Source organism: Eleutherodactylus coqui, chromosome 5 (assembly GCF_035609145.1).
Source record: "Eleutherodactylus coqui strain aEleCoq1 chromosome 5, aEleCoq1.hap1, whole genome shotgun sequence".
Taxonomy (NCBI): domain Eukaryota; kingdom Metazoa; phylum Chordata; class Amphibia; order Anura; family Eleutherodactylidae; genus Eleutherodactylus; species Eleutherodactylus coqui.
The window spans coordinates 95,382,549-95,405,901 of record NC_089841.1 but is presented as its reverse complement, the minus strand read 5'-3'; the positions used below and the strand labels follow the sequence as shown (position 1 = coordinate 95,405,901).

Sequence of the window (23,353 nt, the reverse complement as noted above, 5' to 3'; positions counted from 1 at the left end):
TGTCTAAACAGACTGCACGGGAGCGAACGCGCTAGCGGTGACGTCACTTGCTTGTTCATGCAAGAATCGTCTCGTCTAAAAGGACCCTTACTTGTAATAGTCATGTGGCTTTGTTTAGCTCGCTTAAAAACCAAGTGTCTGTCATCCAGTTTAAACAGGCAGTCGTTCATCTATTTAAGACTGCCTGTTTACTCTGAATGGAGTTCAGTATGCAATTCTCTATTCAGTAAGTGATGGCAGTGATTTTTGCCTAAGTATCCGATCATCCCATATGGAAACAGACAAGTCCACAGCCGTTCTCCCACCAGACTTTTGTCCCTGATGGAAATAAAACACTGTGACACCATGACTGATTTTTGACAAATCCTGTTGACTTCTATTGAAACCATCTAGTGCTGTTCTATCCTGACCTTCTAAGAGTGTGAGCAGACCTTGGGGTGAGTTCACAAATAGTAGAATTTTGTCTGTGGAATGTGCTCCGAAATTCTGCAACAAAGTATAGTACAATGTAAGGCTAGTTTCACGATTGAGGGCGATATCCGGCTGAGAATCACGGCCTGACATCGCACTTTCCACCATGTGAAAGCCCCATTGATGCGGGGCATTTTCATGTGAAAATGGCTTTGCATCACTACGGGGAATCCCTTCATTCTGGCAGACATGAAGGGATTCCCCCAGCCGTGGCTGTCACAGCCGCTGCAGAGGATTGCAGAGTTCTCCAATTGCTTTCAACGGGGCCGCTGCTGCCCGCGTTGGGAACAATGGGCGACCTGGCAGAAAGATAGAATGTGCGGCGATGTGTTTACCACATCTCTCATGTGTATGATCCCATCTCGTGCGATTTTGTCACCCGTGTGAAACTGGCCTAAGTGAATGGAGTTTTAGGAACCCCCAGTGGGCATTGAAAGGCATGTATTTTGTATCTTCCTTCACGCTCGCAGGCATGAATTGCGTATTCTGCAAGCGAAGAGAAAACTCACAGCATGCTCTATTTTAGCGTGGATTCTGTGCGGACACGCTTCGATGAAGTCAATCGATGCCTTTGTGCATGAGCAGCTGAATCGCTTGGAACTAGCAAGCAATATACATAGAAAGTATGGTCGCTAGAATTCTTCAGCGCGGACAATACGCTGTGCATACTCATACATGCACGCTGAGAAAAGTTTGCATCTGCAATTTGATTCCGCAATGGATCGCAGTTCTTCCGCTGCGGAAATCCACATGCTGAAACCGATGCATTCGTCTCAGCACGGCCCTACAGTGGAAAAAAATCCACAGAGCAAGAGTAGATTTTGCGATCTGTTGTAGGAAAGCGGCAGATTTTCACAGTGTATGTCATTCATTGCTGAGTGAAGAGTGCAGCCTGCGGGCTAAATCAGCACCAAAATGCTGTGAAATTGTGAGGCTTTATATGCAGAAAATGTCTCCATTGTGTGCGGCTCCTAACATTTGTAGAATGCCTCAATTATGGTGGAAACATTTGAGTGTAGAAAGTGTGACTGTGCGGAGAACAGCGTTGCCAGAAGGTAAATGGTATAGACCCTACTCATTACATCATGGGACGCTAAGCGGCGCCTACTTCTGGGATCTTGAAGTGCTGTTTTCAGGCTCCAGGATCTCCGTTTTCTCTCTGTGCACCTTAAGTGCCTCCTCATTTCCATATCTTATCTCCGTGTGGCCTGCCACCCCCCCCCCCCACCTAAATGGAACAGCTAATCCCCCATAGAGATTCTATTTCTGGCAGCTGAGACAACTGTGAATCCTGGTCTCTTAGTAACCCATTCAAGCAGAAACGGTGCCGGACTCGTAGAGCCTGCTTAGTGCTTCATATAAAGACAAGCCTCTTCTCCCACCTTGTTGCCCACCTCTGCATTCCATGCAAGAAAATAGACCAGTTAGCGAAAATAGACCAGTTAGCGCAAAGTGAATAAGGTGACTGCACAAGGGAGAGCCGCATACCGCGCCCAGGAATCCGCAGCAGAATCCGTCTGGGACCCCGGCCGGAGAGGCCACATACCTGCAAAAATCTGTATTGCGGATGACCACGGACACTCGCTGTCATTCATGTGCAGTACAGACTTTTGTCTTTTTAAAAAAAAATGTATTTCCCGCACTGTCGCTAGGTAATAATGTGGGTAGCGGCAGACCATCCTCAATATTAATTGCAAAGTGGCTGTGGGTTGGACACCTCTATTGACTACGATGGAGGCTGTCTGTGTTGAGTCCGAGGCAAAATAGAGCATGGTGCGATTTTCTTTCCTCCACTCACAGGGACAATCTTGTGGTGCTGTATAAAAAAAACTGAAGCCCCCGTCCTGCCAGCACCTCCTTATCTCTGCTTTCTCTCACAATCACTCCCACCAATCAGCTCCTGTTGCTAGGGCCCGAGCTCCACAGAAGGATCCCGCAGGCTTCTTCCCGCCATTTTCTTCAGACCAATCACATCCATCCTAGGGCACCTTCCAGCCCGCTCACAGCTGACCCTGTAGTAAACGCAAAGAACATCTTTTAACCCCTTAGTGACCAGCCCATTGTCTTTTTACATCCTGGCCTGCTGGGTTTAATTCCCAGAGGATGTAAAAACATGCCTCCTCTGGGAATAACAGCCCTGCAGGCTCAGGACATGACTGCTCCATGCTGCCAGTTGCCGGAGGTAGCCGACAGCATGGAGCTATCATCCTGGGCCGCGGCACCCCACCCCCGGTCACGCGATCACCGGTATCCACCGGATATCGGCGATCGCCTTAAAGTTAATGAAAAGTTGTAAAAAGTTAGGATTTCAACTTAGGATCTGTAAGGGGAGCTGAGAATACTCACTCTCCGTCCTCCGCGCCGTCCGGCATCTTCTTCGTTCTCCCCGGCCCTGGCACCGGCATCTGCGCATCGCACCAGACGCATTATGTCACGCACATGCGCAGAGAGACGGGAGGCCCGGGAAATTTAAAAACTCCCTGCTCCCGGCTAGTATGAGAAGCCGAGGGCAGGGAGCTCTTACCGGGAACCGCATATAGCGGTTCCCGGTAACATGATCGCTGCTATCCACTGGATAGCAGCGATCACGTAAAAGTTGAAAAAAGTTGAAAAAAAAAAAGTTTGTTTCATCTCCCCTCATGGATCATATCCACGAGGGGAGATAAAATTAGGTACCTAAGGCCCCCAGATGTATCCGCAGACCGTGCCCGGCTTCTGTGCACGCGTCCGTCGCCAAAATGGCGGACGCAGACGCAAAAGCTGCAGATTGGCGGGGTAATTTAAAATCTCCCCGCACCTGGCTACTAAATGTAGCCAAGAGCCTGGAGATTTCATGGGGTGCCATAGTACGCATTTCCCAGTCACGTGATCGCCGTTATCCAATGTATAACGGCGATCACGTAAAAGTAAAAAAAAGCTCAATTTTGACCTGTCAGGGATCCGATCTGTGAGGGGGGGGGAGGTGAAATTACTTAACCAAGGCCACCGGCGATGTCCCCTGATGGGATTCTTATCCGCGGACCTTTTCCCAGTTTTGGCGTATGTGCCCGTTGCCAAAATGGCAGGCGCAAGCGCAGAAGCTGGGGAGGTCAAGAGGAAATTTAAAATCGCCTTGCTCCTGGCTACTAAAGGTAGTCAAGAGCTTTGAGATGTCACGGGGGCCACGGTGAGCGATCTTCGGTCACATGATCGCCATTATCCAATGGATAATGGAGATCACGTAAAAGTTAAGACAGTTAAAGTCTGACGCTTCGTTCAGTTTGGGCCCCGTTGTGCATCCAGACAGAAGATTAGGGCCACAATGTGTACGTTTCTGAACACGGGACAAATGGCGGTATACATTTTGGGGTGAAAGTCTTAATTCCTATGTACGCTGTACAAAAAAACCTATTTTTAAAATGACATAATTGCCAAAAAAACAATCTTAATTTTTTCCATCTGCTGTGCTTCGATTCATTCAAAAAAACGTAGGGTCAAAATACGCAGCACACTGCTAGATGAATGCGGTAAGGGGTATAGTTTTTAAAATGGGATTATTTGTGGGGGTTCTCTATTGTTTTGGTCGCTTAAGGGCTCTACAAGTGAGCAATGGGGCCTAAAACGCCTTCAAGCAAAATGTCTGATCTGAAAGCCACCAGCTGCTCCTTTCAGTTAGGGCCCCATTGTGCATACGGACAGTAGATTAGGGCCACAATGGATATGTTTCTGAACACTGGACAAATGGGGTATCCATTTTTGGGTGAAAGCCTCCATTCATATGTCTGCTGTCCAAAAAAAATGTTTTTAAAATGACATAATTGATAAAAAAAAACCAAAAAATGGTGATTTTTTTTTTTATTTATTTATTTATTTTTTTCTTCTTCTGCTTTGCTTTGATTCATGCAAAAACTGTTGGGTCAAAATACGCAGTACACCCCTAGATTAATGCGCTAAGAGGTTTAGTTTCCAAAATAAGGTCATTTGTGGGGGTCCCCCGCGTTTTGGCCGCTCAAGGGGTCTACAAGTGGGCCTAAAACGCCTTCAAGCAAAATGTCTGATCTGAAAGCCACCGGCTGCTCCTTTAGGTTTGGGCCCCGTTGTGCATACAAACAAGAAGATTAGGGCCACAATAGATATGTTTCTGAACACCGCACAAATGGGGGTATGCATTTTGGGGTGTAAATCCTCATTTTTATGTGCAGTAAAGAAAAAAATCCTGTGTTTAAAATGATGTGTTTGCAAAAATATGAAATTTTATTTTTTCTCGTCTAAATTGCATTAATTCCTGAAAAGAAACTGTGGGGTCAAAATACTCCTGACCCCACCAGTGAATAAATTAAGGGGTGTCGTTTTTAATATGGGGTCATTTTTGGGGGTATCTATCGTTCTGACACCTACGAGCCTTTGCAATCTTCGCTTGGTGCCGGAAAATAAAGTGTTCTTCAAAATGTTGACCATTAATGTTAAATTTGTACGGCTCCTAAATGGTTAAAAAAACAAACGTTTTTCCAATGTGCGCCCAGAGTAAAGTAAACCGATGGAAATCTATATCTCATCAAAAATTTCTATGTTATGTTTGCACATGTTTGAGATATTGCAGTTGGAAATGTGAAAAAATGATGATTTTGTTTTCAAAATTTTCCCAATTTTGGCGCTTTTAATAAATATACACAAATTCTATCGGTCTATTTTTTCCACCTAAATGAAGTACAATATGTGGCGAAAAAACAATGTCGGAATCACTTGGATATGCAAAACCTTTGCAGTGTTTTTCCATGTAAATGTGACACGTCAGATTTCCAAAATTTGGCCTGGTCATTAAGGCGCAAACAGGCTTGGTCACTAAGGGGTTAAATACCCACCTTATAAGTCAATACTCTAATAATTAATGCCCAAAAGACCTTTTAAAACCATATGCTCAGATTCTTTGAGGCCTAGGTCCCTAATTGGCCTTCGGCCGTAGATTCCCGGCTGTATGAATATAAACTCGTGAGGTTATATTTGTTTATACTGACCCAGAGGAAGGAACGTTTGACTAATTTTCTAAGGAAAGCTAATAGTAAGCATTGTTTTATTGAACAGCGGTATTGGGCACAAATGTTCATCTAAATGCTTTTAGTGAGCAAAACAAATGCTCTCTGATCATCCGCACATCTGTGTGGATAGGGGGCTGAACTGCAGAAATGTGGGGCAAAGTATCCTACTTATGGTCATTCCTCCCCATAGCAGCAATCGTTGACCTGCGTAAAACACAAGCAAAGGGGCACCGATCACTGGGCCGAGGATCGGCTGATGTAAGAGGACCATAAGGAGGAGCCTGAAAGGTCACTTTAAATAAAACATGGCTGCTTTTTTCCAAAAACAGCACTAGGCCTCAGCTGCAGTACCGGATGTAACCAATGGGCAGGTATGGCAGCATTGTTTTTCTGGCCTGAAAATCCACTTCACATGTAGTGGAATTAGTGCTGATTTTCCACAACACAAGCTGTGTCAAAATCTGCATTAGGCCAAATGCCCACGGCCGTATTTGCACTGCGGGACTTGGATCGAGTGTTTTCCTCTGGATCCCGACGCAAATACTCCCCACAGGACATACAAGGAAAACAATTTTCCATGTCCATGAGCAGCAACTGCAATATTTTCTTTCCCCCCCCCCCCCCCCCTCGCGGTGGAAAGCCGCAGCATGTCCTATTCTAGTGCGAGGCTCACACGGAAGGCTTCCATTGCAGTCAATGGAAGGCGTCCATCCTGCTGCGAGTTGCGGCAGATCTGCGTCATTGCTGGTGCAAGACTCTGCACTGCGCATGTGCGGCGCCGTGCCAGTGGGCACATTCAAAGAGCAGAGAAAGAAGAGAAGACTGGTACGCCCCCGGGCACAGGGTCTGATTCTGCGTCGAGATTTCTCAGTTGGAATCTGACCCGGCCGTGGGCATTCGGCCTTATGGGTGCGGATTTTGCTGCGAACCTGCAGCAGATTTCGGCTCTTCAATTGAAAAGGGTGATGCCTGCTGTCAAGAGCTGAACCAAAAGGTGCGTCTATTGATGTGAATCCGCACCAAAATATACTACGTGTGAATGTACCCTACATGAAAACTCCTGGGTACTTTTGGCTTCTAAAACTGAAAATTTATGGAGTCAAATACATTTATGAAAAAAACACGTTTAGAACAAACTTTGTAAACCAGAAGGCACGATTAAACATGGCCTCCGTAGACCTTCAGCAGGATTGGGTTGAGCAGATTCTTGCTGTTGGTAACCTATAATTATCGCATTTCATTATTTACCGCTCCTCTATGTATTCTTTTGTTTGAGGAGTAAACCCAATCCCTCGGAGACGACAAGCGGAGTGCATGTATGGGATTAATGATGGCGACGGATGAATTGTGGCTTGGACCTCTGCCTCTTGTCAGTGGAGAAATGCAGTAATCTCTGTAAAAATGCACAGCTTGTCGGATCTTGTTGCCGGCTGAAAGGATCTCGATAGTTTAGTGCTTTTATTCCTGAGGCGCTCATCCCAAAGCAGTGCCAGGACTTGGTTCTCAGGCCTGAGCCGTGCACCCGCCCTGCAGCAGGGATCACTGGGTGCATTTCATATGGGTACAAGAAGCACGTACTCGCAGGAGTGACAGATGGAGTAATGGGCCCTGTAATAGTTATCGCGCAAAACTCCTTCACAGGTTCTTATCGCTGACTTTCAGGCAACGTAAAAACCATCGCTGGATCGCGGACCTGTCGTACCGTGTAAATGCTCAGCGCTGAGCCCACAATCCAGCAGTGAAGTCTATCAGTGTAAACGCTCTGCACGAGTGCTAATGACCTTAGCGGTGACGTCCGCGCTCATGCAGTCAATTACCCAACAATTGGCTCGTGTAAAAGGGCATAAGGGAAGGATCCGTTCACACTTTTTAAACTTTTTTTTTTGTCATTTTTCCATTGCTCCATGAAGTATTGGCTATAAGTTAGGCTGCCTGTCCACGGGCGTTGCGATATCTCGCGGCGGATCGCTGCCAGCGGGAAGCAGGAGCAAGCTGACGGATCTCCGCGGTGAGCCTATATAACAGATAAGCTCACCGTGACAATTCGCAGCCTGCTGCGATTTGCCGTCCGCGAGCGGAGAATCACTATGTATCTCCACTCGTGAACAGTGGGGCTGCGCTTCCCATAGCAACTCTATGGAAAGCGGTTACTGCGTTCCCCAAGGCCGGATTATCACTAGGGGGAACGCAGTGAAAATTTCCCAGTGGACAGGAGCCCTTAAGTGGTTAAAAAAAAAAACCTGCTCCTGAGCAGGGGTGTAAAACCCTTTTTTTGATCCGAGGGCCACATTTTTAGATTTTGGATCATTTCTCGAAAATCACGACTGCTCCCAACTGATCCATCTCAGATGTTCTTGATTTTTGGTAGGATGGTAGAGGATGGTAGAGGGCACTGTAACTTACGTATGTACAATTTTAATCCTTTGTCATACGCAGTATTCAGACAGCAGGGTTACAAAATGACATTTATGCTTGCAAAGTTAAAAAATAATGCTGGACTTTGCTTCTAAACAGGGTGCATTTACACGGGCAAGTGTGATATCTGTCAGAGAGACAGACATTGCACTTGCAACGCCGTGATCTTTGTGTGGGTGCGATGCGTTTTGCGTGAAAAATTCATCGCTGCACTTTCAATTCTCATGCTTGTGAAAATCTGCCATCGTTTCTGCATGGCACTTACATGAAATCTGCATGTACATGTGCAGAGAAAAATGGGCGATTCTGTTTAAATATGGGACATGCTGCAACTTTTCTTTTGTATCGCATCGCTGCAAGAGAAGAATTGAGCATGTAAATACATCCACTAAAAACACGGGGTTATTTTTCTCCTATCCCGTCCAGCGGCTGTGCGCATGCGCGGGATCCAGGCCAGCATGTTCTCGCGAATAGATAGTCTACTCGTGCAAACACGATGCAGTCTGCAGATTCTCGCATTGCATGCAATCTATACGCAGGCGCAAGTGACACCCCCCACAGCGGCCCCGGCGTTAATAGTGACACCCCCCACAGCGGCCCCGGCGTTAATAGTGACACCCCCCACAGCGGCCCCGGCGTTAATAGTGACACCCCCCACAGCGGCCCCGGCGTTAATAGTGACACCCCCCACAGCGGCCCCGGCGTTAATAGTGACACCCCCCACAGCGGCCCCGGCGTTAATAGTGACACCCCCCACAGCGGCCCCGGCGTTAATAGTGACACCCCCCACAGCGGCCCCGGCGTTAATAGTGACACCCCCCACAGCGGCCCCGGCGTTAATAGTGACACCCCCCACAGCGGCCCCGGCGTTAATAGTGACACCCCCCAGAGCGGCCCCGGCGTTAATAGTGACACCCCCCAGAGCGGCCCCGGCGTTAATAGTGACACCCCCCAGAGCGGCCCCGGCGTTAATAGTGACAACCCGCAGAGTGGCCCCAGTAGTAATAGTGACATCTCACAGTGGCCCCCAGCGTTAATAGTGACACCTCACAGTGGCCCCCAGCGTTAATAGTGACACCCCACAGAGCGGCCCCAGCGTTAATAGTGACACCCCACAGAGCGGCCCCAGCGTTAATAGTGACACCCCACAGAGCGGCCCCAGCGTTAATAGTGACACCCCACAGAGCGGCCCCAGCGTTAATAGTGACACCCCACAGAGCGGCCTCAGCGTTAATAGTGACACCCCACAGAGCGGCCCCAGCGTTAATAGTGACACCCCACAGCGGCCCCCTGTAGTAATGGTGACATCCCACAGCGGCCCCCTGTAGTAGTGGTGTCCCCTGCCAAGATGAAGAAAACATCTGCCACATTCATGACGCGGGTTTTGGAGCGGCTTGGCCGCACGCTTTTCCGTTGCGGCTGGCACTCCCATAGAGAAGAGTGCGGCCGCAACGGGAAAAAAAAGGACATGCTGCGCCCGGCGAATCTGCGACGCAATGACTGCTTCCGCCGGCGTTGCCACGGCGGATTTGCCGTCCGTGTGGACAAGATTTCTGAGAAATCTCATCCACATGGCTCGCCAATCCCGGGATTAAGGGCCGCAGCAAAATTTGGGACGGAATTTCCACGGCAAATCTGCCCTGTGTGAACCCAGCCTTCAGTCTCCTGTTTATAATGTGTTTGAAAATGAGGAAGATAAAACCATATCTCTGCAGCGCCACCTATTGGATGGCAGCATTTCTGCAAATCAATGTCCAACCCTTTACACATGTCCTGTGTAAAGGGTCGGACATTGATTCGCAGGAATGCTGCCATCCAATAGGTGGCGCTGCAGAGATATTGTTCCATCTTCCTTATTTACATATTTCCCAGTGGGGCATGCACAACCTTTTATAAGTCTCCTCACTCACCTCCTAGGTGCTCTCCTTAAGAGGGATGATACCCCTCCTGACTAATGTGTTTGACTGACATTGACATTGAATTCTTGGACTTTTGGGGATCACACCTATGTATTATATTATAGAATCTTCTGACAGCTACATATGTAATGGCTACAATATCGCACAGCAAAGGCATGACTACAGCTATAACAACACAGGGAAAGTACTGTACGTTGTGTCTAACTTGACTGTTCTTAAAGAGAAGCTGTCACCATCTTTTCACAGCGCAGCACAAGGTAGTGACAAGCTCGCTTATTACAGTGATATGTCTACTTTATGTATTTGTTCAGTAAATTGCATTTCATTAGCAGCAGCTAGCAACACAAGACTACCAGAAGTAGTTCTCAATATTCATCAGCTGCAGGTAGACTCGCTCAGCCTGCCCTCTAGTCACTGATTGACAGCTGTCTGCTTACTGCTGTGCATAGGGAGACAGCTGTCAATCAGTAGATGGAGGGTGGGGCTAGCTGCAGATCATGAATATCATGGACTACTTCCTGTAGTCCTCTGTCTAGCTGCTACTAATAAAATCTCCAACTACACAGATTCATACAGCAGACATATCACTGTTATCATCGTGCCTGTCACTATGTTATACTGCTCTTAGAGAGGGCTGCAAAAAGTTGGTGACATTCTCTTTGAGGACTTGTACACTCTCTCCAGTTACCAAATCCATGTGCCTGTCTAGTGTATATGGTGTTCATGGACTAAACATTAGGAAGTATCTAGTTGAGGTTGTCTCATGACTAGCTGTTTCTGCCAAACAGATATATGAAGAGGTACCCAAAAGAAACTGGTATCATCTTCTGGTGGGCAGGGAGTTACTAGTAGAGGCTTCTCTTGCTAGGTGAATGTCTGCAGAACCTTTTTGGGGGGTGTTCCAACTGATGACATTGTTGGGAAGGTTGCATTGTACTTCAGTGATGTCCCCCACCCCACCCACCCAACAATAGTTCCGTTTCTTTGACTCTTTTGTGATGGCTGATTCGTACGAACAACGTGCAGCAGGGAAAAAAGTCTAATGGAGCGAGGTTGGGTGCATACAGAGGGTGAGGCAAGGGTGCCCTGACGTTTTTCATCAAAAATTGCTTGACACTCCCTCTTGTATGCAAGCTCAAACAAACAAAGGAGATTTGTGCTAAATATCCTCAGTCTATTGTGGGATGGACTAATCTTATTAAATAGATATGAACGCCTCAACTTTTATATATCTTTCACTATTGTTTTGTGTGGATCCCTAAAAAATTCTTTAGCACGATTTAATGGCCTGTTCAGGGATTTAATTTGAGGCAGGGAATTGAATTGAACTAGAGACGTTTCAGAGGAGCAAGGATGATGGAGGTCTGGCAATGCCGAACCAAAGCCTGTATCATATTGCTGCTCAGTTGCAGCATCTGTAAGATTAGGGACTGGCCGATCCAAAGGGTAGTAAAGATCTCGTACGCTCTTATCTGCATGCCGACAACCTAAGCCCCATTTACACGCAATGATTATCGCTCAAAATATTCTTAAATTATGTCTTTAGAGCAATAATCGTTGCGTGTAAATGCTACAGTTGTTTGCTTTTTGGCAGAACGATGATTTTTAGTTGCGTTTAAAATCCATATTTCAAAAGGAAAAGCTGATAGCAGGGACCGCATGCTGTGATTCTCCATTGGAGCGCTGATTGTATATTGTATTCCTCTGCAATCCCACGGCAGAACAAAGGGTCTGTATGCAGATAATAGACCACCTACTATCCAGTGTACAAACAGCTACAGGAGATCCACCCCACCAGAAGAGAATTCTTGTTATAGTAACCATATATATTATTGGTTCTGGTTCGGTTTCGTTGTTCAGTTTCGTCACAGTCACACTTTATGTGGCCTTTGCTCTTTTTGCAGAGAAAAGACATTCGTCGGTAGATGTCCTGAAGAGGATAAGATACCCTCCAACTATGCTTGCTGCAACCAGGCTTTCGGCCATGCTCAATGGAAATGATGAGGTATATGCCAACTCCATGGTAGTAGATGAAGTAAGTAGTAGCTTCATATGTTGTACACTGGAGTGAGCTCCCTCATCTGTGTAAATGTGTAGCTTGACTGAATTCTCTTATTCTTGCCAATTCCTATAGTTTGGCCAGTTTATGTACCACCATGCTCATACACTATGTGTACCTGACTAGAATCTGCAAAATGTCTCAAGTGCTATTTCTCATTGCTTTAGGTAAATGATTCAGAAGCCAATTTCATTCATTTGAATGCTGGCTTGGATGTTTCTTATAATAACCAGTCTGGTTCCCCCCGAACATCGGAGAGCTCTCTAAGAGATACCAGTCTTTCAACATATGCTTCCCCTGAGGTGGAGAGTGGAGACTCTCCTACCTACAACTTGCCTTCAAGACACTCCTTACTCGAAGGACCACATCGGTTATGCAGGACGCTGGGGTATGGCACTGATAGGGATGCAGCTTTTTCAAGTGTCAAGAAAAGAAGGTAAGAACCCTGAACAGGTCAGTGTGGCTTTATTAACCCAAAGCGCAGGCAGCAATATGAAGCAGATTCAGTGTTTTGCAAAGCTGCTATTCATTCTGCAGGGAATTTTAATCATGATGATGGTTACCACAGATGGAGTTACACTGGCTGACCATGAATTAAAGATCATAATCACCCTGAGCTTAAGATAAAGCATCTCAGCTCATTCTGAATATAAGGTGGTTATTGGACACAGTGATTCTTTTAATTTAGTTTGAAGCTGTCTTAACCTAGCATCAGTAGATCTATATACGTGAATCATATATTGGTCACCTAACAGAATAAAGTTCCGAGATGTTGCTGTACAGAGTATACATTCAGTAGTGAGGATGATGATCTTTGAACAATCTCCACGTTAGAAGGATTTCCATTATGTGGCTCAGGGTTAATGAGCATAACATTTAACCCCTTGAGTGGCGGGTTTCCTACCACCCTGTCGTGCCCACCAGGGCAGGTTTTTTAAAATGGTCTAATCATTGAATTTCAACTAATTTTGCAGTTGCGTATCAAGAGCCATAACTTTTTCATTTTTCCATTGACACGGCCATATAACGGCTTGTTTTTGCGGGACAAGTTGTGATTTTTTTAAACAGGGGGGAGGAAAAAAAGAAATGGGGAAAAAAGAAAAAAAGGGGCCATGTCATTAAGGGGTTAAATAATGTATTAACTTCCTTCTCTGGGTCATTACGACGCATGGATACCACATCTGTGATTGTATTTTTGATTTTTTTACAAAGTAAAGGGAGACAAGTGTTTTTATAATTTTTTTTTATAATTTTTTTACTTTTTATTTTTATTTTTTTATTTTTTGTCCCTTTTAGGGGACTTCCACAGGGACCCATCAGGACCCCCTGATCACATTCCGGGGGTCCGATGGTGACAGCCCTTTACATGCTGCAGTGACAGCCCTTTACATGCTGCAGTCACATAGACTGCCACATGTAAAGGGTTAACACAGCAGAGATCGGAGGTTTTCTCTGATCTCTGCTGTAAGAGCAGGTACCTAGCTGTCCTCTCACAGCCAAGCACCAAGCTCTCCCTGCCACAGAGACCATCGGCTTGCTTCTGACAAGCCGATGGTCTCTATGGCAACCTGTAAACAAAGCAGGAGATTGCCGGCATATCGGCAATATCTTCTGCTGGTTTTTCAAAGCCCTTGCTTTGTTCTCTGTGGGTCTGTGCAGGCAGAGCACACTGTCACAGCTTGTGGCATTGTGCTCTGTTGCTCCCATAGTGATACATAGCCCGGAAATCTTCCGGGCTATGTCGCTATGAGCAGTGGAGCTCGTCCCGGAAAATTTCCAGGCGTGCCACTCAAGGGGTTAAAAAAGCTGTGGACACATTAGGGGGCTTTTTTTTTTTTATCGTAAAGGCTATGGAAACCATAGTGTATGAAAAATGAATACACACATATCTTACTAGTTCACTGCAGAAACAAAATGATTCACTTACCTGTTTTTTTTTCTTTTGCATTGAGTATTCCTTATCGTGTATTTATAAAGCCTCATAACTTGGTTTGTAGGTCCTCTTACATTCACGTTTCTGGCATACCCAGCAGTGATCAGCTGGCCTCTCTAATTAAGGGCTCCCAGACACTTGTTTTTTTTTTTTAACACTGCCATATCGCTGTGTTTTTTTTAACTCGATTGTCAGTGGGACTTTCTAATGTTAAAAACGCATTGCAAGTTTGTGCTTTGCAATTTTTGTGCAAAGCGTTTTTAATAGAGAGGAGCAAGCATACTCGCTAAGGGCAATTGCTCGATCGAGCATTGCCCTTAGCGAGTACTTGCCCGCTCGGGAACAAAGATTCGGCTGCCGGCGGCGGGCGGGGAGTGGCGGGGGAGAGCGGGGAGGAACGGAGGGGAGATCTCTCTCCCTCTCTCCCCCCTGCTCACTGCCGCAACTCACCTCTCACCCGTGCCGGCACCCGAACCTTTGCTCCCGAGTGGGGAGATACTCGCTAAGGACAATGCTCGATCGAGGAATTGTCCTTAGCAAGTATGCTCGCTCATCTCTAGTTTTTAATAGAGATCAGCGAGCCTACTCGGTAAGGCAGTTAATTAAGTGAGCATCGCCAGCCTGTGATCCGAGCAGGCTCAGGTGGGCTGCGGGGGGGAAGAGAGAGATCTCTCTTACTCTTCCTCCCGCTTCGCTCCACCTTGCCCCCCGCAGCCCACCCGAGCCTGCTTGGATCACTAAGCAGTTACTCGAGAAGAGCGATGCTCACTCGAGTAACTGCCTTACCGAGTTGGCTCGCTCATCCCTAGTTTTTAACATTAGAAAGTCTCATTTGACAATCGCGTGAAAAAAACGCAGCGATAACGCAGCGTTAAAAAAACGCAAGTGTGTGGGAGCCCTAACACACACAAGCTCAAGGCACCTTCCCCTTTCCTGTTGCAGAGGATGTGTAGCAGAACCACACCCCCTCAGTACTACACAGCTATCCCTCTATGGCTTCCTTTCTCTGAGTAGCTGCTGTTCCTGTTTTCCCTCACTGCTGATAAGAGCAGAAAATTCACGTAGAGTGCATTATAGTCCTCTGTAATTGCAGCTTTCTCTGTCATCCTGATCTACTTCTCCATCCCCTGATGTGGTCATACAGCACTCTGTAGTAGCACAGTGGAAAGGCATTGAGTGTGTGTTCACAACAGGGGAGCATACTATGGGAAGGTGTTATCCTTGGAAAACAACACAAGTATAGAAATCAGCCAGGAATTTTTAATGAAAACCAATTTTTAAAAAAAACGGCCTCATCCTGACATCTCCATCTCAGTGTGTGGTGACACCATAACACGCCCGCTGCCTTGGGGTCATATTCGACTCTGATCTCTCTTTTACCCCCTACATCCAATTTCTGGCCCGAACATGTCAGCTGCACCTCAAGAACATCGCAAGAATCCGCTCTTTTCTCACTGTGGACACGCTAAATACGCTTACTGTTGCCGTCATCCACTCTCTGCTCGATTATTGCAACTCGTTGCTGATCGGCCTCCCCTGCACCAGACTCTACCCTCTCCAATCCATCCTGAATGCGGCAGCCAGGCTCATCTTCCTGTCCAGCCGCTACTCAGACTCCTCTGCCCTATGCCGGTCACTGCACTGGCTGCCCGTTAAATACAGAATTCAATTTAAACTCGCTACCTTCATCCCCAAAGCCCTCCATAGCGCAGCGCCCCCCTATATTGCCTCCCTCATCTCAATCCATCACCCAGCCCGGGCTCTCCGCTCTACTAACGAAACCAGACTGTGCGCCCCTTTAATTCAAACTTCTCATTCCCGCCTCCAAGACTTCTCCAGAGCAGCACCGGTCTTCTGGAACGCACTACCCAAGGCTATCCGGGCAATCCAGGACTCGCAGAACTTCAGGCGTGCTCTAAAAACGCACCTCTTCAGGGAGGCATACCGCATTCCCTAAACAAACCCCTCTGTACTCCGCCTGATAATATGCTCCCTGACCTACTGACTGCAATCCCTGCTAGCCATCATAAACCGCTCCTGCAGTCCTAACGATACTGCCGTCACACGGCTAAATGTCTGGCCATTGTCTATGTGTATAACATCGCTCACACTCCACCTCACTATACCATGCACATCTCCAGCCCCTTTACCTTCTGTATCACCCCATTACTTGTAGTATGTAAGCTCGTTGGAGCAGGAGCCTCACCCCTATTGTTTCCATCAACTGATTACTATATGTAACCGTGGTTCTGTAATTTTTGTATTTTTTGTCTTTCTGTATTCCCCTGTCGATGTAAGCGCTGCGGAATATGTTGGCATTATACAAATAAAGGTGGTTGTTGTTATTATTATTATTATTATTATTAATTAGAAAAAGACTCAATTTTCAAAAACACATTGATTAAAATTAGGAAAAAGAGCACAAAGACGTACATAGACTTTAAATACATGCATCTTAGGCTGAAGGGGTTTTAATAAACATTTTACACAGTTTGGCTTTGTCTGCTTATCTTTATAACAGTATGTACAAGCTGCAGACTACCTTTCACTAGCAGATCTGTCGGTGAGTTTGTCTGATGGCTGAGCTTCTATCCCCAGTCTTCTCTTCTGAACAAAATTCTTAGGCTGGGCTCACACCCAGCGCCCGCACAAACGCCATTCACTATAATGGAGTCTACCGGTTCTCGGCATGCATATCGGCCTTTTACCTGACAAGATAGTGCAGCATGCATCTGAATGCAGTCTGTGACACAGGTGTGAACATAGCCTAATTTGATTACTGCTTGATTTGGTCATACGTTTGCTTAGATGCTCATTCAGAAGAGGAGAGATGGTGAGCGCATCTGACAGCTCAGTCTCCAGTGTCTGCTAGATCTGTTAGTGAACAGCATTCTGAAGCTTGCTATATACTGGGATATGTAGAAGCTGCAGAGGCCAAACGGTGCAACATTTTTAATAGGCATTTTTACAATAATATTCTATTAGTCAAGAATGTATATATTTAAGTAAACAAAAAATCCCAAAAGCCTTTAAGCTCTATATTTAGGTTGGACTCTAACTGATCATAAAGTTATGACATTTCCTCGCAATATCCCATCACTTTAAAAGGGGAATAACTTTTTAAACTGACCCTCCAAGGTTCCACTTACTACGCCTTAAACTTTTATGATACCGTTATCTGGTCTTAACTACGGCTAGCTAAGATTTGAGAATATTACTATTGGTGCACGAAGAAATATTTTCACACTCTATATTAAATAAGCACAATATCATAATACACAGTAATAATCATGCAATTCAGACTTTAACACAGAGTAATAAAGCAGACCCTGTTTGTACCCTCACTGTCGTCCTAGCAGGTTCTTACTGGTGTGCACGCTGATCGGCTTTTAATGGGACGGGTCTCCCTTATATAAGTTTCGTGGAAGTACTAGCATTGACCGGCTCAGGTGACTCCAGAATCGGGAGTGTTTCTTGACCACAACTTCCTTGATCGCAACTTCCTTGACCCCCAGATGTTGTCCAGATGTCCCTCTGTAGTTGAAAACTAACCACTGATTCCCTTTCTCTGTCACACCGGCTCACTGTCCCCTCGGCATCTCCTGTTGTCTCCTCTACTGCATCGAGCTACATCAGCACATTATTGCACCCCAACCTTCCACTAGTAGCTGCACTCAGAATCCTAGTCCTAGTGTTTTCTTGCAGGCTATCGCGCTACACTCAATAGTGCACCCCACAGCACCTCTGTTCACATTCAAGTCCCTGTGCACTCTCCTGGCTGGGACGCAGTTCCCATACCTTAAATAGTGTTAATATCGCCTCAATATGTTGCTACAGAACATGCTCAGTTACATATTATTAAAATTTGGCGCATGGATTAATTTTGGTAAAATTCACAGTCCATCACCAAAGCAACTATTTAACCCCTTAGGGTAACCTCTTACAGTTACCTAATACTAACTTGTGATTTAGTAGTTTGTATGATATATTCTTTCTGCCTTGCTGTAAGGAAAATACCTCCTCTTTGTACTGAATTCCTGTTTGATAAAATCAGACTGCAAATACAATATCATTGCTATGATAAAAATAATATAAAATGTAATTCTATTAGCCAGGCACAAGACTGCAGGAAGTAGTCCTCAATATTCATGAGCTGCAGCTAGTCAACTGCTGGCTTGAGAGCAGGGTGGGCATGACTAGCCTGCAGCTCATGAATATCAAGGATTAGTCCTCTGTGCATTTGGCTGCTGCTAATCAAATGCAAGTTTCTCCCAAACTACTGCATAGATACATACAGTAGACACATCACTGTAATCAGTGTGACTTCCACTACCTCCTGCTGCCCTCAGAGAGGACTGCAGAAAGACGGTGACAGAGTCAACTCTATCCCTCGGCAATAACTGCTAATTGACAGGGGTTTCAGAATCCGGAGTTATGGAAATCAACTGAACACCGGGCCATCTTCATTTCTAAATTGGAGTGTTCTAATGAAACAGCCCATTTAAGGGTGGTCTCACATGCAGCACTTTTTAGAAAAACACCACTGCAGTATTTGGTGCAGTTATTTTTTTGGTAGCCAAACCACAAGTGGATCCAGTGGGAAGTAGAAGTCTGTCCTTTTATATCTCCCATTTGACTTTGGCTCCAAAAACTGTTTGAGAACTGGATTATATCAAGACAGTATAAACTACAAAAAAAAAAGTATCCATTCACACTATTTATTATACTTTGACATGAAGCGTTTCCTTCAGTTCCAGCTTAGATGGCCTTGATGCCGACAGTGAAGGTGAGGGGACATACAGCAGATATCAAAGTTCTGATTCGCCAGCCAAAGAGGATTCATCCCGTTTTCTTGGGAACAGTGCTGATGAACTGGATTTGTCAGAGACTATTGCTGAGCGAGATTTTCAGAACCGACAAGTGGGGACATTACCCCTTCTTCAAAGTAAGGTAAATAAGTTCACCATTCAGTCTCTTTTTTTTTTTTTGTGTGTGTGTGTTAAAGGGGTTGTACCAGGGTTAACTTTTATCACCTATCCACAGGTGATACGTCTGACCAGTGGGGGTCTCACCACTGAAAACCCAGTGATTCTGAGACCAGGCATCTCGTTCTCCACCTCAGTTTGCACTCGCTGCACCCCCACAATGAGGAGGATATTGAATGGAGCAGCGGTCGCACGTGCATGGCACCAATTCATTTGTTTTCTATAGGACTGCCAGATATAGCTGAACTCTTCTTTCAGCTGATGGAAATAGGCCCATTGAAATGAATGGAGTAGCGCCACATGTGTGTGACTGCATTTCGCAGTGAATGGAGGTGGGTGACCGGAGGAGATTCCTGGAACTTTCCGCCTCTATTTACTGCACAACTACTGCTCCAGTGTATCGTTCATAGATACACTGAGCAAGAAGTCACTCGTTAGTTGCTTCATTTCAGTCAGCTGATGTAAAAGCAACTAATGAGCGATTTCTCGGGCCATGCTATGTTGGGTCCCATTTTTACGAAGGAAGACTATGCGTCAAAATTGCTTGTTTGAGTGATTTTTTTTTTTTTAGCAGTTAGTCAGCCCATGTAAAAGTACCGCAACCGCAAATCTTGGGACAAAAAATAAAACTTCACAAGAATGCATTTTTAGGATACGTTCACATATAGGTAAATTGGTGTGGATTTTCCATTGTGGGAAATCTGCACCAAGATGAGCATCAAAAGCCCACACCATTGGTGGAGATTCTGATGCAGATCCGCAGCAGGCTTCATCCCTGCTATTGAAAGTGTGAAAACTGCTGCAGATCTGCATCAAACACCATGTCCAATTCTGTATCAAATGATGCTGAATTTGGTACGGATCTGTATAAAAATCCACAGCTCGAATTATGCTGCGGATCGTGATGTGGATCCATACCAAAATATGTTACCCTTATGGTGTCTGTGTCATTAAAAACTGATCTGTGTATATTCCGTATATTCTATATATTAGAGCTGAGTATTTCTTTTCCAGGATCCTTTGTCCTCTGGTCTTAGATTTCGCTCTTACTCTTATTCCTCTCCCAAAAATTTTCTTGGGAAGACACGGTTGACACGTGACCCTTCAATTGGAGAACCTGGGGATGGTGAGTGTTATTGTGAACTAGGCCAGGTAGAAAAAGTACTTTTTTATTGTTGGGGAATCTCTGCACCGAACTTACATCATTTTCTAGACTGTACATATGTTAAAATCTAATTAAACTAGTGAATGTTTACAAACTGTGTGCATTTCAACACCCAGTTCTTTTGGTTTTCTTAGGATAAGCAGCCATCTTACTCCCCTCTGCCCATTGAAAACACATGGACCCCTGCCCAAACCTTGCAGGGAGTCAAGAGTGGCTAAAGGCCAAACAAGTGTTTGGTTGACAGCTATTGTGGAAATGATGGATTTGGAAGTTTTTCCCCATCATCCTGCACTCACTAGCCCGTAATGACAAAGTGAAAACAGAATGTTCAAAATCTTTGTGCATTTAAAAAAAAAATAAAACTGCATTTTGAATGGTCATATGTATGATACCTGAAATTTCACTCTGGGTGCCCATTTCTCTTGATCATCTCTGAGATGTTCCTACACTTAGATTAGGATCTACCTGTGGTAAATTCAGTTGACTGGACATATTTTTAAAAGGCACATCCCGGTCTATATAAGCTCTCACAGCTCACAATGCAGATCAGAGCCAAAACCAAGCCATGAGGAGGAACGAACTGCCTGTAGACCTCAGAGACAGGATTCTGTGGAGGCACAGATCTGGCTACAAAAAATATATTGCACTGAAAGTTCCCAGGAGCACAGGGGCCTCCATAATTCTTAAATGTAAGAAGTTTGGGACAACCAGGACTCTTCCTAGAGCTGTCAACCCACCAAACTAAGGAATCGGGGGAGAAGGGCCTTGGTAAGAGGTGACCAAGAAGCCAGTGGTCACTCACACAGTGGACTGATCTCCAAAGATCCTGTGCGCATATGGGAGAAACTTCCAGAATGTTAACCAGCCCTACAAAATTTCAACAATCTGGCCTCTATGGCAGAATGGTCAGCAAGAAGCCTCTCCTCAGTAAAAGACACATGAAGGCCCTCCTAGAGTTTACCAGAAAGCACCATTTTAATATGAGGTTGGAGTATTTTACTGGGGCCAAAACTTTGATACTTGAAGGGGTATTCTCAACTAACATGTTCATGACATGTTTATTGATCTTATTAGTTGTGAATCAGTAAACCAAGATCCATGGACCCTGTTTTTGCCACAGGTTTATGTCACAGAGGTGGATATACGTTAGATGTAAAAAAATAGGAAAAATTCGATAAAATGTAATATACTGGAAATGTTTTAACACAAACTATGGTATAAAATCAATGTTTTTGTTGCCTTTTGTGCTGCTTTGGACTAAAAGAATTAGCAGGTAAATAAACCATCTAAAATGCACTATTACATGCAGTAATTCAGATGGGTACCTACTGTTAAGCTGTTATATAATTTCTCATAATCTGGGCTATGTGGCTAGGTTTAATATTGAATTTATATGTAGTATATAAAAGCTGGCAAGATAGACTCATCCGTTTAATTTACTTCTACAATCATATAAGATAGCTCAAATCTTACCTCTTTGAATGGTTTATCACACACACACCCTTTCCCAGCATGTGACATCGGTGCGACTGCAAATGGTTGATCTACTTCATTCAATCTTGCGCTCTCCTTCTACTCAGACTGAGCAGAAATCACACCTCCAACACAATCCATATACCGCTGGATTCTTGCAACCACCACTTGTGGGATGTGGGAAAGAAGTCCCCCAAATGCACTCACACACTGCTCTACAGCAATCTAAGGGTTAGCACCACCAAAGAGTAAAAAGTTCAGACAACAGGGACTGAGCCTATTAAAGTTTTAAGCTTTAACACAAAAAGCAGTGATTACATAAAGATTAAACAAATTTGCATTCTCTCCAAACCAATTTTTTTGCCAGACTGGAGTGCTAAAAGGATCAATATTCTCCAAGGATAAGAGAGAGATTTTCCCTATGGAATTCTTTTCTGCAATTAAAGACTCAATTAGTTCAAAGCGTATAGCCAGTGGATTCTGGATACATCAAATACTATATATATATTTTTTTTTCAGTAAGCCAATCCATTCTCCTGGTTGTCCCACAGTCGGGGGTTCAATTTAATTTGTTCTCTAGCCAGTCTGTTTAGAAAAAGTACTTGCAATTACACAGTTTTTCATAGGAGTATTTAGTATAGTAATACTTGCTGTATTAATTGGGTACTATGAAGTAATAACTCAAAAACGTCTGCATTAAAATCTATCCCTGCTTGTAGATGGTGTGTTCTACGCCAGCGGTCGTTCACTACTTCAGTCACTTTCATTGTCTAAATCAGTATCTTTCCTTCACCCGGGTAGTAAGTACTACAGTGGTGTCATGGTGCCAGTATTCTTAGTGGTGCTCTAACAGGTGGTGGTCATAGCTTTCGCATGTTCTTATAGGCTGGGTTTACACTACAATATTTTAGTAAATATGTTGCAGCTTATTGTAACATGTATCAGGATATATTTACTTAGAGGTACTTTTATTCATGGTTTCCAATGAAAGATTGCCTTGGGTTGCAACTGATTGTATCGTTCTACATGTCTTTTTAATTAGTAACCTGTGTATTGTACAGGATGATTCAGAAGTCAGGACCAACCTGAATATCTCCTGAATGAAAAGAATTTTATTGAACACTTAGATGGATATGGGAAAACTTTTTGGCAATATGGTAGAGCCTGTCGGCCATTTTGGTGTCAATGATCTTGGATTCAGCGTAAAAAGAACTTCAATTTAAAAAAAGTCATGGGTTAGATGATTCAACAGTAGAATTTAGTCGGAAAAGAGTTATGGATAATGCCATGTTGAGTATTAATAAGGTTATGTTGAATTATGTGGTATGGAAAACACTAATCGCATTACTTTATAGGTACCAGAAGATGTCATTAACAATCTACGGGTTTTACAAAGTTCCCCACTTGTATAAGTTTTTGTTCAGAAGATTTATTCCGGGTGGTCCTGATTTTTGAATCGCCCGGTACAATACTGCCATGGGCAGATGAAACTAGAGTTGGTAGATGAGTAGTTGCAACGATGTTAGACATGTAGGTGGCTCATAGGATCTGTTTCATTACCTCGTGTGAGTCGTCCTCTTGATGACTATAATATAAATGTACAACTACATCTTAGGTTTACGGTAAAACGTTATTTGATCAGCATATGTACCAGCAGAATACATGCATATCACACCTGATCCTTTGCAGTTAGTGTTACCTCTCGACCATATAGTCAGATGTTTGTTAAATCTTAGCTGTGTCTTGGATGAACATATTGAGATCTTTGACAACCACACCTAAATCAATGACCCATGGGTGCAAATTTATGCTGGTGTCAATCTTTTGGTTGTATGACCTGGCTTACAAGATGCTTGGAATCTCATGGTGGAGGATGAATTGTAATCCCACAAGCAACTGTTACAATGATCCCTAACTG

General features: G+C 44.7%; 1 protein-coding gene across 6 annotated transcripts in view; it reads left to right on the top strand.

Annotated features, from left to right (window-relative positions):
* Window positions 1-23,353, top strand: part of ARHGEF28 (Rho guanine nucleotide exchange factor 28) — a 205,320-nt gene that overhangs the window by 120,918 nt on the left and 61,049 nt on the right. For 3 of the 6 annotated variants that reach the window (XM_066602904.1, XM_066602903.1, XM_066602907.1), the window contains 5 exons: window positions 11,725-11,855; window positions 12,047-12,315; window positions 18,564-18,762; window positions 19,812-19,923; window positions 22,155-22,235. In XM_066602904.1, coding sequence (XP_066459001.1) covers window positions 11,725-11,855; window positions 12,047-12,315; window positions 18,564-18,762; window positions 19,812-19,923; window positions 22,155-22,235 — 792 coding nt within the window. The remainder of the gene's footprint in view (window positions 1-11,724; window positions 11,856-12,046; window positions 12,316-18,563; window positions 18,763-19,811; window positions 19,924-22,154; window positions 22,236-23,353) is intronic. The other 3 variants (XM_066602906.1, XM_066602908.1, XM_066602905.1) reach the window with 2 other exon arrangements.